The sequence below is a fragment of the Amblyomma maculatum genome, chromosome 1, assembly GCF_055883805.1.
Source record: "Amblyomma maculatum isolate TAMU_Amacu chromosome 1, ASM5588380v1, whole genome shotgun sequence".
In the NCBI taxonomy this organism is placed as follows: Eukaryota; Metazoa; Arthropoda; class Arachnida; order Ixodida; family Ixodidae; genus Amblyomma; species Amblyomma maculatum.
In genome coordinates, this window is record NC_139344.1 from 492,411,606 (window position 1) to 492,428,066 (window position 16,461).

Consider the following 16,461-nt stretch of genomic DNA (forward strand, 5'->3'; position numbering starts at 1 on the left):
TCGGCTACTTCCAAAACAACAGTGCAAACTACCAAACCTAAAGGCGTTTCAACACTTTTTACCAGTTCTAAAATCTAACCCTGTTCTAGAACCTGGTCCACATCAGAAGAAAAGCCAAGCACTCACCCACACATGCGATCGATGTTCCGAGCTGCTCTCTTGTTGGCCGATTGTTGCTCCTGCTTGTTGCTTGAGATGCCACCTCCGATCACCAGATGTTGTGGCTTGTAGATTCTGATCCACCTCGAATCACCAGATGTTGTAGCTTGTAGATCCAGATCCCACCGCTGCCACCAGTTGTCGTGATGCTGGGGCTACGTCGACCCGGCCTTCACTTGGTAGCGTGCAGAGACTCGGGGTTGAAGTAGGATTGAATCTTCGAAGTTGGTGAAATATGTACAAGCAGGTTTAATGGCACTTTGAGAAACTTATTTACAAGATTATTTACACGAAAAAGAAGGGTACATCAGCAAAATGGCAAGCGTTAAGAGTTCATAGCGAGAAGTGACTGGATGAGCCGTTTACCCAGGGCCCAGAGCGACATTTCGTGCTCTGCAGCGTCCTTAAAACCCCCTATGTCCAGCCCCTCTCTGAAGATGCTGACCAACCAAATCCAGGGCACGCCCCTCAGATATCGGCATCCAATCGAACACATCACTGCACTGATGGTCTGAAGCACTGACTGGCCCGGCATTGTTTCGTTGAGCCTGGTCACTTGTTGGCGGGAAAAGCTTGGGAACGGCGAGGAGGTACATTTCTATTCTTCAGCCAAGAATCGATAGGCAGCTGGTTCCGGCAAGTGGATTTACTTCTCAGAAACCCAAGTGCACGTGGGCGCCGCATACGCTCCCAGCATTGTCTGTTTTCGACAATTGCAAATCTTTCCTGCATTCCCGGGAAATCATTTAATGGCCGTATGCGTCATGCTCCTTTCTTGTCCTGCACGTCAGCGGACATGTCACTCTGTCGTCTCCTTTGGATAGGAGGCATTCATCACTGGAGGATAGCACTTCTCGACTGGAAGGGTGAACAAAAGAAAGAAAGCACTTCCTGCTATTTCCCGCAGGGGGACGTTTCTTTGTGTTTTTCCAGACGTTCTCTTGACAGGGTCAATTTGGCATTTGCAGGGTGTCCACAAAGCAAAACAGGCTTACAAAAAGGATTTATGGAAACAGGCTCACTTAGAGCCATGGGACCATCACCACATCTCCACAGCACTTATCCATGCCCACAGGCGAACAATAGAGCGCGCAAATGCGGATGCATGGTCGTAACAGGAGCCACAAGTAGAAATTTCGTGCCGGCGCTGGAATGAGTCTTTTTGTACAGAAGGCCATCACGGAGACATAATGGGCTGGGAGCTGTGGAATCACGCGCAGCCGCAAGCAGTGGCTCGAGGCTTATGTCGGTCTCTTGCTCAGTCCGCAGAGCCGAGGCATCAGGAAACTCGGGAACAACGGAGGAGATGTAGTGATCGAAGTCAGCAGAGACATTCGGTCATGGGAAGGGGGAGACGTGATAGGCAGTCTGCGTCAGCGTGTTTGCGACCACTCTTGCACGAGACAGTGAAGTCGTATTCCTGCAGACGAAGGGCCCAGCGTGCCAGACGACCAGATGGATCACGAAGGTTGACGAGCCAACACAGGACATGATGGTCCGTCACAACCGTGAAATGGCGTCCATATAGGTACCACTGAAACCGCTGAACAGCGAAAACTACAGCGAGGCACTCTTGCTCAGGTTTGCTGAGGGAACGGCTTGCATACGCAACTACATGCTCTCCGGTTGCCGAACGTTGCACAAGCACAGCCCCAATCCCATTTGTATCAGTGTGCACTTCCGTCAGAGCGGATGGGTTGAAGTGCCGCAGTATGGGATGTGACGTGAGCAGAAACTAGCTGGTGGAAAGATGCGTTACAATCTGAGGTCCAGTCGAAAAGGACGTCCTTTTGTAGAAGGGACGTCAGAGGGTAAGCGACGTCGGCAAACCTTGGGATGAATAGTCGAAAGTAGGAGCACAGCCCTAGAAAACAGCGGAGCCCCCTTTGGTTCTGAGGTCTTTCAAATGCTGTAACTGCTGCAGTTTTCTGTGGATCTGGCGGAACTCCATCGCGGTCGACGAGATGTCCGAGTACCAGAGCTTGACGCTCGCCAAAACGGCACTTTTCAGAATTCTGGACAAGGCCAGCCTTCTGCAAGCAATCAAAAACAATAGCGAGTCGCTTGTTATGTTTAGTAAAAGTGCGGCCAAAAATAACAACGTCATCCAAATAGCACATGCAGATTTCCCACTTGAGGCCACGCAGTACTGTGTCCATAAATCTCTCAAACGTGGCCGGTTCATTACATAGGCCGAAGGGCATCACATTGAATTCAAATACGCCGTCCGGAGTAACAAATGCAGTTTTTTCTTTGTCAGGGGGTCCATCGAAATCGGCCAATACCACGGTCGTAGATCAACCGAAGAGAAATAAGATGCAGAGAAAAGGCAATCTAAGGCATCGTCGATGCGCGGGAGAGGATACACATCTTTTTTAGTGATGGAGTTGAGGCGACGGTAGTCGATGCAGAACCTCCACGTTCCGCCCTGTTTTTTTACCAATATCACGGGAGCAGCCCAAGGACTGGATGACTCCTGAATTACGCCCCTGCTCAACATGTCTTTAACTTGCTCGGTGATCACCTTGCGCTCTGACGGCGACACGCGGTACGGCTTTTGGCGGATCGAATGGGCAGATCCCGTGTTAATCCTGTGGCGTGCGCGCGACAGTGGAAAACGTTGACAGCCGTCGGATTGCGCGAAATCAAAGAAGGATAAGTGCTGGGGCAAAAGGTTCTTCAACATCTGTCCTTGTGAGGTGTTCAGTGATGCGCAAATCATCGCAAGAAGCTTCTTATCAGCAGGTGAGTGGCGGGGTTATCAAAGGAAGAAGTAAGAAGAGTCACATAATTCTGGAGAGCTGCGCTACATGAAGCTAGTTTAGAGCCCACTGGAAAAACAACCGGTTCCGGCGAGCAATTTATAGTCCACAGTCCGGTACGGCCCTCTTTCACGCAAACCAAACAATGCGGCACTAATACATTTTTCTTCACGCACTGTAAATTAAGAGGTGCCACAGTAACCTCAAAAGAGTCAATAATAGGACGGGAGCAGGACACCTGAACGCACACTGCAGAATTTGGCGGTACGATGATTTCATCACAGACACACACAACGTCTTCATAACTTGACGTCTCTTCCAAAAGTTCACGAGGAAGAGAACCACTAACACTTAGCTCTCCAGCTCGACAATCAACTGTAGCGCGCACATACGCAGGAAGTCAATTCCCAAGATTACATCATGAGTTGATCGGGGCAGTACTGCAAATTCCGCTGGAAATACTGTACCCCCCAACGAAACTTCAACGCTGCATACCCCAACCGGAAACAATAACTCTCCACTTACTCCATAAAAATTAGCAGCTTTAACTAACATAACTTTGTTCTTCAAAAGGTTCTTAAAATCTAAACTCAATACCGAGACAGTAGCACCAGTGTCTACCAACGCCATCGTAGGTAAACCATCAATAAGCACATTAACCTTGTTCTTTAACATGTACACAGAAGGAGGAATAACATTGTCTAGCGACCTCACCTCCATTGGCCGCGCTGGCTAGTTTTCCTGCGTTGGTGGTGGAGATCGGCGCCGTGGTGACGGGGAACGGCGCACACGAAATGACGGAGGCGGTGTGACACTATGGTCAGTAGCTGGAGATTGATTGCAGAGTCCTTCGTTTTGAAAACTGCCCCTTCGGGATGGATGTTCGGGCCGATAGCTGTCGATGTAGGGCTGGACGGTTCGTCGGTTCGATGCCGTCGGAGGATTCCTGAACTGTGCGCGTCGATTGCAGTAGCGGGAAATATGACCCGCGACACCACAGCGGTAGCACACGGGCATATGGCGATCAAAAAGCTGCGCTTCAGTGGACTCTTGCGAGGTAGGACGCGACGGATATTGAAATATATTTTTTATTTATTTATTTATTTATTCAATCCTCAAAGGCCCCATTTAAGGGGTATTATATGAGGGGTGCGCTTGAAGTACGGCGGTTACAATAAAAAATGTCTTTCGATGGCAGTCTTGAAATGATGAATCTCGGTTAGTGAGGCGATGTGGTCGGGAAGGTCGTTCCAATCCAGGGCAGTGCGGAGAAGGTTCCGGTAGGTTCCGGGTCGACGTAGCTTTCCCGCGGTAGGCGCGGTGTACGGTTTGAGCAGGACCGAGTGTCTCTGCGCTGATGAGAGAATTGCCGGTAAATCTGGTTGGGCCTTAATCGCGGGGTGTCCAGGTCTTCTCGGAAGGCGAAATCGGTGTCATTGGCAGGTGTATAGCTAGACGTTGGTGGGAAAGTACGTGCATAGGCTGGAAAGGCATATGCTTCATCCGCGAAGCCAGAGGGCGGCCGGGCAAGCAGCTCACGTCGGGAAATTTCATCCCTTACGATTTCACGAATGGCGCACAGGAGACTTGGGGATGGAGATTCTTCGACGCTGGCCATGGTAGTGACATTTGCCAGTCGCCCAAACTTCGGTGTAATACTCTTGAGGGCCTCGAATGTCCGGCAGTGTCGAATACCGTCAGTGACTAAACTCAAGTTGTCTTTGGCAATAAGGAAGTGGTAGACGTCTTCCGCAATGCCCTTGAGCAGATGCCTTACCTTGTCTTCCTCGGTCATCCGACTGTCGACGGTCTTGCACAACGTACATCGAGGCAGTGCTTAAATTATGCAAGTCTCGCCTTGTGTCTAGGCTCTCTGAGAAAGTGTCTGCTCAGCCTGCCTCCTCTTTGCAGTCAGATCGCCAAAGCATTCTTTGATAGCTTCCACAAAGCCCTCCCAAGTGGTCAGAGAGTCTTCGTGGTTCTCATACCGCACATCAAGGCGATCTGCGTTAAGAAGAATACCACATTCCCTAGTTTCGCCACCGAATCCCAGCGGTTGAAGCGGCTCACACGTTCAGAGTGAGCCACTCATCAACATCTTCCCCTGCTTCACCGGCAAAAGAACGAGGATCTCGAAGCGGTAGCGTCGCATTTGAAACAGTGGGTGGTACATAACCAGACGGGGACAGAATTCTTCGCGATGTTCGAGACTACTCAGTTGTCTGCTGCATTTTCAGAGGAATGGGAGGAAGACCAGCGAGGCGACGGCTCCGGCGAGGCTCCAGTGATTGAGGATGCGTCGTGAGGGTATTCGTACCTAGCGCCTGCCACCAAGTTGTTACGACGGGGGGTTTGACGTCGGAGCGCTGCACAGGTATAGGAGACAGAGAACTCAGCTGGTGAACGGCTGCGAGTCCGGGCACGAGAGTCTGCTCGTCTTTCTCAACTTCTTTTTTCCTTTCTTCATCTATGTGTTTTCCTCGTCTTCGGGATTGCTACAATATCATTGAGTTCATCCAAATTGAGCATATCTGAAAATATTTCCTCCAGACGAGCTTATGATTTAAACAATGACCAGTCTGCCAGGTGCATTTTAAAATGGCGTGGTTTAGTAGAGATGATTGTTGGGGAGGATAAAAGGCAAATAATCACAGGCAGGTGATCGCTCCCGTAAGGGTTGTCTAGAACATCCAATTTAAAACAGCTAAAAAATGGAGGGTGAACAGAAAGATAGGTCTAAGCAGCTCATTTTTCCGGAGCTTGGCGACCAGTAAGTTTTCTTTCCCGTGTTTAGAAGGCAGATGTTACATAAAATAAAATCTAAAATACGACCTCTAGTATCGGTTAGTTCTCTTCCCCAAAATGATGAGTGGGCATTAAAATCACCGACTGTGAGATATGGTTCTGGAAGCTGTTGCAGAAGTTCTTCCAAGTCGGCAAGGGTTATGGTTGAATGTGGTGGTAGATACAAAGAGCATATTGTTAATGTTTTGAAATGAACGACGGTTACAGCCACGGCTTCGAATTTGGTTTTTAGGCTGATTTAGCTAGTTGCAACATCACTCCTGACAGCAATTGCAGCGCCCCCAGAGAGCCTTCCTGACTGCTCTCGGTCGCACCGAAAGACTTTATAGTTTTTCATAATACCTTTTTGTTGGGATCCTAATTTTGTCTCCTGTATACATAATGAGACTGGGGAAAGAGCCTAAAAGGCCTTTTATGTCGCTGTAGTTTTTAAGAAATCCGCGAAATTTCCACTGAATGAGGAACGTCATGTTTAACAAGTTATGGTGATTTGATTAAAAAACTTAAGTTCGTGGTTTGCCTGGTCCAGTTATTACGTTTTTTCTCTTCTTTTTTCGTTCGAGAGAGCTATTCCGCCTCTGCAGCAGTGGAGGAGGAGGGGTTGTATTGCCTGCTCAGAGGCAATGGAGGTCCGTGAATTAGATGCGGATGTGGAGGTTTCTGGCTTCTGCTGTTGGGGGGAAGCCGTGTGGGCTGCCGCCTGAGAGGCTGGCGGGCCCGGTTTTTGCAATGGCAGGACAGCTCTTGCTGTTCCTGCCTGGAGCGTGGATGGTCCTGCCCTGGGCAGAGGCCAGATCCTGTTGTGGTGCTCAGCCCCCTCACTCCACAGCATTGGAAGTTTGGTTTAGCAGTGAAAACGAATGTGCAACAAGGTAGCGCTTACGTGCCTCTTTAAATGTTATATTTTCCTTTACTTTTATTGTTGAGTACGCGGCGTGTCCACCAGCACAATTTCCACAGTGTAGTGCAGCATCACACTCCTCGGATTTATGGTCATTTGAAGCACATTTGGCACATGTTTGTCTGACACGGCAGCTCTGGGAGCCATGACCAAACTTTTGGCCATTGAAGCAACGTACCTAGGGTTCGGGATGTAGGGTCGGATGTCTACTTTGATATAGGCTACTTCTATGGAGTCAGGGAGCTTGCTGGAATTGAAGGTTAAGACTATGTGCTTCGTCAGCACATCTTGGTTGTCTTTTCTGATTTTGATCCTGTGCACTCTGATAACATTTTCTTCTGAAAGGCCTTCTAGTAGTTCTTCAGTGAGAGACCGGAAATCCTCTGAAATCACACCCTGAACAGTGTTCAGCGATCTGTGGGAAGTGAATGTTACTGGGATGTCCCCAAATGTGACAAGTTTATGAAGATTTGTATACTGGTCTCTGCTTTGGAGTTCGAGCAGGAGATCCCCGCTGGCCAGTTTGCTTACTTTGCATTTGGGGCCTAGGATGTTTGTTAGGGACACTACAAAAGGTGAAATTATCCGGGCATGTTTACCAGTGTTTTCACTGTGGATTACAGGGTACTTAGGGAAGATTTCTTGTTTCGGGGAAAAGAATTCAGCTGTTACATCGGTCCGCCTTTTTTTAAGGCGATTATTTGATTTTGTTGAGGATTCCGTAAAAAAAAATTATGCTGTTCGGCCACGGTGCCAGCCGCCCACCACGGAGCCCAACAAGGGCAAGGGACAGCAAATTGCGAACAAGTCCTGTCTCCGCCAGCTGCACACCATAACTATAACCGGTTAAGCGGGATCCAGGCACTGGTAGCGAGCAGAACCGGAACGGTGGTGGCTTAACTTTGAGTCAGCTGGTCCGCAAAAGCACTTCCTCTTCCTCGGCTATCTGTCAGCTTAATCGGAACTTTTTCTTTAAAATCTGGCCCCCGCAGACACGTGGAGCCCTCCTGGAGACTCAAGGAGATGAAATGATAGCAGGATCATTAATAAGGCTTTAAGCGGTCGACGTGAACAATCTCACGCCCACGGCGGCGAAGGTCGGTAGAAGCGGCTAGCGGTTCAACTAGGTAATTGACGGGAGAAGTCTGTTGGAGCACTAGATAGGGTCCGTGGAACTTGGCAGTAAACTTGCAGGTCAGACCTGGTGGTGTCGATGGGGACCCAGAGCCATACGTGAGAACCGGGAGAGAATTGGTGGACACAGTGGCTGCTGTCGCTGTGCGCTTTCTTCTGGGCTTTCTCGTCCGAAGTAAGCATGCGAGCCAGCTTGTGACATTCTTCAGCGTGCCTGGCAGTTGCTGAAAGTGATGTATACATTGAGATATCAGGACGGTAGGGGAGGATGACGTCGAGTGGAGACGAAGGTTCACGCCCGTACAGCAAAACAAATGGCGAGAATCCGGTAGTTGCTTGAACGGCGGTGTTCTACGCATAGGTTATAAATGGGAGAATCTTGCCCCAATCGGAGTGGTCGGAGGCGATGTACTTGGACATCATGTCACCGAGTGTGCGGTTGAAGCGCTCTGTGAGGCCGTTGATTTGAGGGTGGTACGCGCTGGCTGTCCGGTAGATGGTCTGACATTCACGTAGGACCGCTTCGACAACCTCAGATAGCAAAGATTTGCCTCCATCACTTGAAGTTCACGAGGGGCCCCGTGCCGCAGAATGAAATGATGAAGAAAGGACGCAATATTGGGTCCGGTGGCATCCTAAAGTGCTGCTGTCTCGGCATAGCGAGTAAGGTGATCGACGGCCACAATGATCCAACGATTCCCTGCAGGTGTATATGGCAGAGGTCCATACAAATCGATGCCAACACGATCGAATGGTCGGTATGGGCACGGAAGATGCAGTAGTGGAGCCGGCTGATGGAGAGGAGGCGGCTTGCGACGCCAGCAATCGATGCACGAACGCACATACTTACTGACGAAGGTATACATACCGCGCCAGTAGAAGCGCTGTCGCAACCGTGCATAAGTCCTAAATACACCCACATGGCCACACTGCGGATCGTTATGCTATGATGCGCATATATCACTACGGAGGTGGCGAGGTATGACTAGCAGCCAATTACGGCCATCTGGCATATAATTGCGTCGATAGAGGAGACGGTCACGAAGGGCGAAATGCTGCGCTTGACGACGAAGGGAGAGAGGAGCCGGTGAAAGTGACGAGTTCGTTAGAAGATCGATTAGTGATGTTAGCTAAGGATCTTTGCGCTGTTCTGATGGCATGTCGTCGATGGACAGGGAAGACAAGGCGGAGCTGGAGGCAGAGGACAACAGAGCGTCAGGAGACACCGGCGAGCGAGATAAAGCGTCTGCGTCGGAGTGATTGCGCCCTGTACGATGGATAACTCGTATATCAGATTCTTACAGTCTGAGCGACCAGCGGGCGAGACGGCCGGTGGGGTCTTTTAATGAAGACAACCAGCACAAAGCATGGTGGTCTGTAACAACATCGAAAGGGCGCCCATATAAGTATGGCAGATTTCTGAAGCGCCCAAACAATAGCCAAACTTTCCTTTTCTGTCACCGAGTAGTTGGTCTCGGCATTGGTCAACGTTCGACTTGCGTATGCCACAACGTATTCACCAACACCGTGTTTTCGTTGGGCAAGAACAGCGCCGAGGCCAGCGTCGCTGGAATTGGTGTGCACTTCGGTAGGAGCAGCCGGGTCAAAATGGCGCAATGCGGGGGGTGAGGTAAGTATCGTGAGCAATTTCGTGAAAGCAGTATCGCAAGCCGCCGACCAGACAGAAAGATCTTTGTGAGCGCTGAGAGGTCGCGTCAGAGGGTCAATGATGGTCGCAAAGTTCCGAACGAAACGCCTAAAATAGGAGCCTATAAAGCTGCGCAGTTGCTTGATAGATGTCGGCTTCGGGAACTCAGCGACAGCGCAGAGTTTAGACGGAAGGATGCCGTGCTTGGACACTGAATGCCCTAAAATAGTGATATAGCGAGCGGCGAAATGGCACTTTTTCAGATTGAGCAGCAGACCGGCGTCGCTAAGACATTGCAAGACAGTTTCAAGGCGAGTTAGGTGGGTAGCGAAGTCTGATGGGAATACAACGATATCATCCAAGTAGCAGAGACATGTGTGCCACTTCAAACCGCGGATAATATTGTCCATCATGCGTTCAAAGGTGGCGGGCACGTTACACAGGCCAAACAGGATGACGTTAAATTCATAGAGCCCGTCGGGGGTGAAAAAAGCTGTCTTGGGGTGATCGTCCTTAGCCATTGGAACTTACCAGTAGCCAAAACGTAAATCGATTGAAGAGGAAAATTCTGCTCCATGCAAAGTATTCAGCGCGTCGTCTATGCGTGGTAGTGGATCCACGCAGAATCGAATAGACCCGTCTTCTTGACTAAAATGACCGGGGACGCCCAAGGGCTACTGGAAGGCTGAATGACACCCTTACTGAGCAACTCGTCGACTTGCTCATCAATAATGCGCCACTCTTTGGCTGATACACGATAAGGACGTTGACGTAATGAAGCGTGCGTACCGGTATAGATGTGGTGGGAAACAGTCGATGTACGACCCAAGGATAGCTGGTGGATGTCAAAGGAAACTCGGAATCGGTTTAGCAAGTCGAGGAGCTTGGCGCGTTGATCTGGAGCGAGTGCACTGTCGATGGCCTTGTCGAAGGCAGCCAGAGGCGACGAAGAAGAAGAACGAGGTGGGCTAAGGGCACTGACGCTGTCGGAGATTGTGTAGGCGCAGGTGGAGAGAAGCGGCGGGACGGTCACAAAATTTTCTGATCGAAAGCGTGCGGGGTCGGGCGAAGGGGCCACATGCGTGCAACGTGGCCAGGGAGATCACATGCAAAGCAAATGAGCCGGTTGTCAGGTGTGCGCCAAGGGCGTAGAATAGGTGGCGCACGGCGCTCAGTGAAAAATGCGCGCTGAGGCGGATCATACGATGGCAAAGGCGTAGGAGGGGGTGGTCTTGCGGCAACCTCAGCCTAAGACAGTGGAGTGGGTCCGGACGTCGGATCAGCGTCGGCATGAATGAGCGGAGCTGTCAGTGGCGCGGCATGAAGAGTAGGTTGTCGAGGGGGCGGAAGTGCGTCGGCAACTTGTTCCTGAATCACCTGGCGTATAGTCGGAGCCAGGCGTGAGCTGGAATGCGGAACGTGTAGAATTAGCGATAATTGCCGTGCAACTTCTTCCCTTACGAAGTCTGATTTATTGAATAAGTGTGAAGCTTACAGTGGCATCTCACATAGCCGAGATCGTAAGTTCAGGTTGTCGAGGGACGATGCGTTGGCGACGAAGGTCGTCGTAACTTTGACTGATCGTGACATCACTTACAGTGCGGCGATCTTTTGCCATGAGAATGTTGAATACACTTTCCCCTCATGATGTGGCGAATCTTCCCGGCTTCACTCATCGATGCATTTACACGGTAGCACAAATCTAAAACGTCTTTGATGTAGCTAGTGAAAGTTTCGCCTTTCTGCGGCACCTGCTCACGCAAACGGTGTTCGCCGCAAAGCTTGCGGACCGCAGGGCGTCCGAAGACGTCCACAAATCGGGATTTGAACGAAGCCCAAGTTGGAATGTCAGCCTCATGATTTGTGAACCACAACTTTGCTACTTAGGTCAGATAGAAGATAACGTTAGGTTTCAGGATGTCATCCCACTTATTGTGGGTATGCGTTCATACGAAGAAAGCCAGTCCTTCACGTCCTGATCGTCGGTACCGCTGAAGATCGGCGGGTCCCGCTGTCGAAGCCCCCCGGTGCAAGGAATAGAAGGGACCGAGAGAGTGGGGCCGGTGGTGTTGGTGCTGGACTCAGTCATTGAGGTCGGAATTCGGCGGCTGCGGAGCTCCAGGACGAGGAAATGGAAGATAAATACCCCGCACCTCCACCAAGTGTTAAGCGGGGGTCCAGGCACTGGTAACGGGCACTGGTAGCGAGCGGAACCGGAGTGATGGTGGCTTAACTTTGAGTCAGCTGGTCCGCAAAAGCACTTCCTCTTCCTCTTTCTAGGCTATCTGTCCACTTAATCGGAACCTTTTCTTTACAAACTTAATATGGGGCAACACAGGGTAGTTACTCCACACAATGTTAACCCTCGCCGCCGGGAAGTAAGGAAAAACCAAGAAGAGAGTAGAGGACAGGAGAGTTTAGGAAAGAAGATAGGGAAGTGAAAGATGGAGGGGAGGGCAGGAAGAGGCGACTGCCGATTTCCCCCGGGTGAGTCATGCCGGAGGTGCCGTCTATGGGAAGCGTGGGCCAAAGTGGTGTGTTGCCTCCGTCGAGGGGCCTTACTCTTGCCATCGGCTGAACCAGCAGGATCTCCTTTTCCTCAGAGACGGCGATGCCACGTACGGCTAAACATGGGTGATCGGGGTCTGTGGTGTCGCACAGTACACACAAATACCTGCTTTAACAGGTGCCGCTGTTTAAAACCTTGGTTTTGGCGCATCCTTCATATGCGCAGACGGCTCACGCCATCTTCAGGTCCCGGCCCAAACTCATCGTAAAAAAGATGGTATAAAATACGCCGCCATAGAACGAAGTTTGCTCAATCTGCTTTTTGTGATCAGGAATGCGGCAGTAGAAACGGTTAACGCTACAAACTATGACAGACATCATGCTCAGACGGCCTTACCAATCGTCGGTACTCCTGGGTGGCGCCGTCACCTTCGGAGTCCGCCATGTGACCTGCAGTGACGACTGTGATTAAGCTTCATTCCGCATACCAACGACAGGGGCGGAACAAAAAGGGTACTTTAGAAAAACGGCCTGTTGGGCGAGTCGCTTCATGACATGGAAACTACTACGGCGCAAAGAACACAACACAAGCAGAGAAGGACAAAACATGCGTAATCTACAAACTGCTCATTGAAACAAAAGGGACAAATTTAAACTCTCGGTGACACAAGTGCTCAAAGCCTGATCGCACCCAACCCTGCTGGTATCAAAAACCAGCAAACGCATGACTAAACACTTATGACAAAACACTTATACAAAGATAACAAAAATAAACGAAACAAATGTTAGCAATAGCAGTCAGTCAATATCGTAGCAAAAGCAGTGTCAAGTATACGAAAGCAACAGCAGTCAGGCCTAAAACGTCAAAACAAAACAAAAACAGAACAAAATACAAGTCAGTAACTCGTAGCAAAAGCAGTGTCACGTATTCAGAGCAAAAGCAGTCAGAACCTAAAATGCAAAAGCAAACAAAAACAAGTTAAAATACGAACATTGCTCATTACCACCCAACACAGGTTATCAAATGCGTGGCGAAGCAGGTCATCATAAAAACGTTTCTTAATAAAGTTTCATTATAAAATATTTCTGAGGTTACAGTAGTTACGTTTGAAATTAGAATCTGTGTAAAGAAAAGTGATATGTATTTGGTTCCTGTGCTGCCCCTGTGCTGTTTAACATAGTTTTATTATCTATTGGCCGTAACTAAGTCTCTTTCCTTGACAATTTCCTTGTGCTGAAAATTTTTAAATACCTGGACGACTTTCTTATACTACAAACTAGCGCTACAATGATGTATCACAGGACTATGGGAAAAATAATATTCGCCTTCAGACAAGGGAACTAGGGCTTGCATTTACGCATGCACTCCCAGACATTGACAGCCTACAGTTTTTAGATATGAACATGAAATTCTTAGAATGTAGAATGTGCTGGTTGTATTCCTCTCGGGCAAAAAAAAAAAAAAAAAAGAAAACGCTACTTCCGTACCGATCTGCGCACTCCGAGCCGGTCAAAAGGGCGATCGCTTCATTTTGCCTGGAATCCGCGCAACTTACATCCTGTGCTCGCATGGCCGAGGCTAGCTTCAATAATCAGATTGAAATGCTTTAAATGGCTGGCTCCCCGTGTTCTGTCATTTGCGGTGTAGCTGAAACCCTTCTTCAAAAATTGCGACGCAAGAAGAAGCTTAATAGCGAGGTGGGAACTAGGCGACCACAAGTGGTCCCTATATACAACGAGTGGCGCACAACCTCAAGAAGGTGGCAAGCCGTTACGAGATTTCCGTTGTTTTTCGCACCCCAAAAGCTCGGAGATGTTTGCTCAAAATTGTGCACATAATGAAACCCGAGTGCTATACGAGGCATGGTAAGCATTTTGTTTCATGCGCCGACGGCATGGTGTATGAAATCCCACTACGTTGTGGAAGGGCCCGTTTGGCCTACATAGCTCAGACGCGTCGTTGCGTCAATGGCAGCGCACGAGAGCATAACAAATCGTTAGATAAAGAAGGATCGAATTTGCCTCTTCTCTGTATAGATTGTGAATGTGAGCCAATGGTTAGCAGTAATCAGTATTCTAGGCAGAAGTCGCGATCAGGTGGCAAGAGAAATTCTTGAAGATTTTTTGATTAAAAAGAAGGGGAACATGTGCATCAGTGATAGCACTGTAGCTCTTCAGAAAAATAAAATTTGCTTTCATGGAACTATTTAAGGCGACAGCCTTTAATGGCTCAAGCTGTCGTGGACAAAGTGTGTCCCGCTTTTGCGGCGTTCTGATTGGACGAGGCAGGATGCGTCCCTGCCATCTGCAATGCCACACTTGAATGCGCACCAAGGAACGCCACGTGACAGGAGCGATGGTGTACCGTCCAAGCTTACACTTGCCGGAGAAACAGTGCGCGAAGAGATCACCTACACGCCATGCAACACAGCTGTGACTCACACCGCTGAACACCGGCGAGCCCACCTTCCGCGACGCGGCACACCCGGCTCCTGCATAAACGCTGCGTTCGCGTCCAGCGGCATCGAGGCGACCTGGCATCGTGCACCATCACTTTGGGGCTCTGATCACTTCTCCATCCTTATTGAGCGCACTGCCAAGGAAGCTCGCGCCACGCGCACTTACTCCATTGTCAACTGGACCCGCGCTTCCGTAGCGAAGTAGAAGCCGCAGCTACGTCCGGCGCGGATTTCTTCTCCAGTCTCGTCCGTAGCGCGTTCGAAGCCACTCGCCGCGTAGAGGTTCGGGCAGGGCAACCAACGTCCGACAACAAGCTGCTCGACCCGAGACAAAAACGCGACAAAGCTGAGCGACGAGCGCGGCGGACGGACCGACCAACTGACTGGACAGTATACAATCGGCTGGACGCAGCAGCGAGGCGGCATTCCAACAAACTTTACCGCCGGCAGTGGGCATCACTCTGCAGGAAGATGGAGGAAGACTGTAGCTCGCGGTGGCTCTTTACCATCCTGCGACGCATCACAACGCCACAAGCGAACCCGCAGCCGCTGGCCACTCTCGCCATGTCGAGCGGCCTTAGCTACGAGGAGCTAGCTGAGCGGTTTGCGGACCGCTTTGCGCCGCAAAGTCCCGCGAACGCAGGCAGCCAAACTTCCCCTGTGAGCCCCGGAGACAGCGCCAGCGCTCCTACCCCTGGTGGCCATTGTGATGCCCCCTTCACAATGACGGAGCTCAACAATGCGCTACAGCGCTGCCACCGTCGCTCGGCGCCAGGGCCGGATGGGGTGACTTACCAGATGCTGAGCAACCTGAACGCAGATCAACGGCTGGTTCTCCTGCAGCGGATCAACCTAGTTAGGGAACGCGGGACCCTACCGGAGGGCTGGCGCACGGCAGTCGTCTGCCCCATCCTCAAGCCAGGACGCCCACCAACCCAGCTCGAGGGATACCGTCCAGTGGCGCTAACATCTGCGGCTGGTAAGCTCATGGAACACATGGTTTTACATCGCCTTAACGGGCAGGCTGCGGCGGTGGATTTGTTTGATGAGCGGCAGACGGGCTTTCGCGGAATGCGGTGCACTGCGGATTCCATCTCCGATGTTGTCAGCGCACTCGAGCACGCGAAGGCAGTGAGGCAGGTTGCGTTGCTTCTACTGCTGAACGTGTCGGGCGCGTTTGATAACGTCTGCCGCGCTCCCATTCTCGCGACGCTTGAGAAGGCAGGTGTGGGCGGACGCTTGCTACAATACGTTCGGAGCTTTTTCCAGGCGCGCTCCATGCGCGCTCGCGTGGAGAGTGCTCTCTCGGCGCCTCGCCCGGTAGGGCTAGGCGTGCCGCAGGGCACTGTCCTGTCACCTTTTCTGTTCAATGTGGCGATGTCGGTGGTGCCGGGCTGCCTGCCTACAGGCTGCCGGCACCATGCGTACATATCCATATAATAATAATAATAATGGTTTTATTTGCGCCAAATGAATACATGGCGCGGGAGACCCGCAGATGATATCGCTCTGTGGTGCCTGGGACCGCCGGGCGAGACAGCACGGGTGCGCGCGTGCCTGCAGGCTGCTCTGACGGCGGTGAGCGACTGTCAGCACGGCCTAGGTCTCTCGCTCAGCGCGGCCAAATCCGTCGCAATGGCTTGTGTTCCAAGCTCGTGCTAGTAACCACCGCCGCTCACACTGGAAGGGACCCTCTTGCCGTGGCGACGTTCGGTGCGGTACCTGGGGTTGGACATAGACCAGCGCCTTTCCTTCCGACCCGCGGCGATCAAGGCCTGCCTGCAGATGAAGAGAACCACCGCCGCCGTACACAGGCTCACTGCTCGAGGCCAGGGCATCTCCAGCAAGCAGCGTTACGGCTGTACAACTCCGCGGCTCTGGGGGCGATACTCTACGCGCTACCGCTCGTCACACAGCTCAAACCATGCTGGAAGAAGCTAGAGGTCGATCATCGCAAGGCGCTCCGCATTTGCCTCGGCCTTCCTCAGAACTCTCAATGCGCAGCTACTTTGGCCGAGGCAGGTGCGTGGCCTTTACAACTTCAGGCCACGCGGCGGGCGCTTCGACACATCGATCGCCTACAGC

The 16,461-nt window shown here is 51.1% G+C and overlaps 1 protein-coding gene across 1 annotated transcript in view; it reads right to left on the bottom strand.

The window, feature by feature from the left end:
* Positions 1-16,461, bottom strand: part of LOC146210254 (WD repeat and HMG-box DNA-binding protein 1-like) — a 309,305-nt gene that overhangs the window by 244,692 nt on the left and 48,152 nt on the right. Inside the window, exon 2 of the mRNA XM_084582118.1 lies at positions 12,315-12,367. Within this exon, the coding sequence (XP_084438244.1) occupies positions 12,315-12,362 (48 nt within the window). The 5' untranslated portion in view covers positions 12,363-12,367. The remainder of the gene's footprint in view (positions 1-12,314; positions 12,368-16,461) is intronic.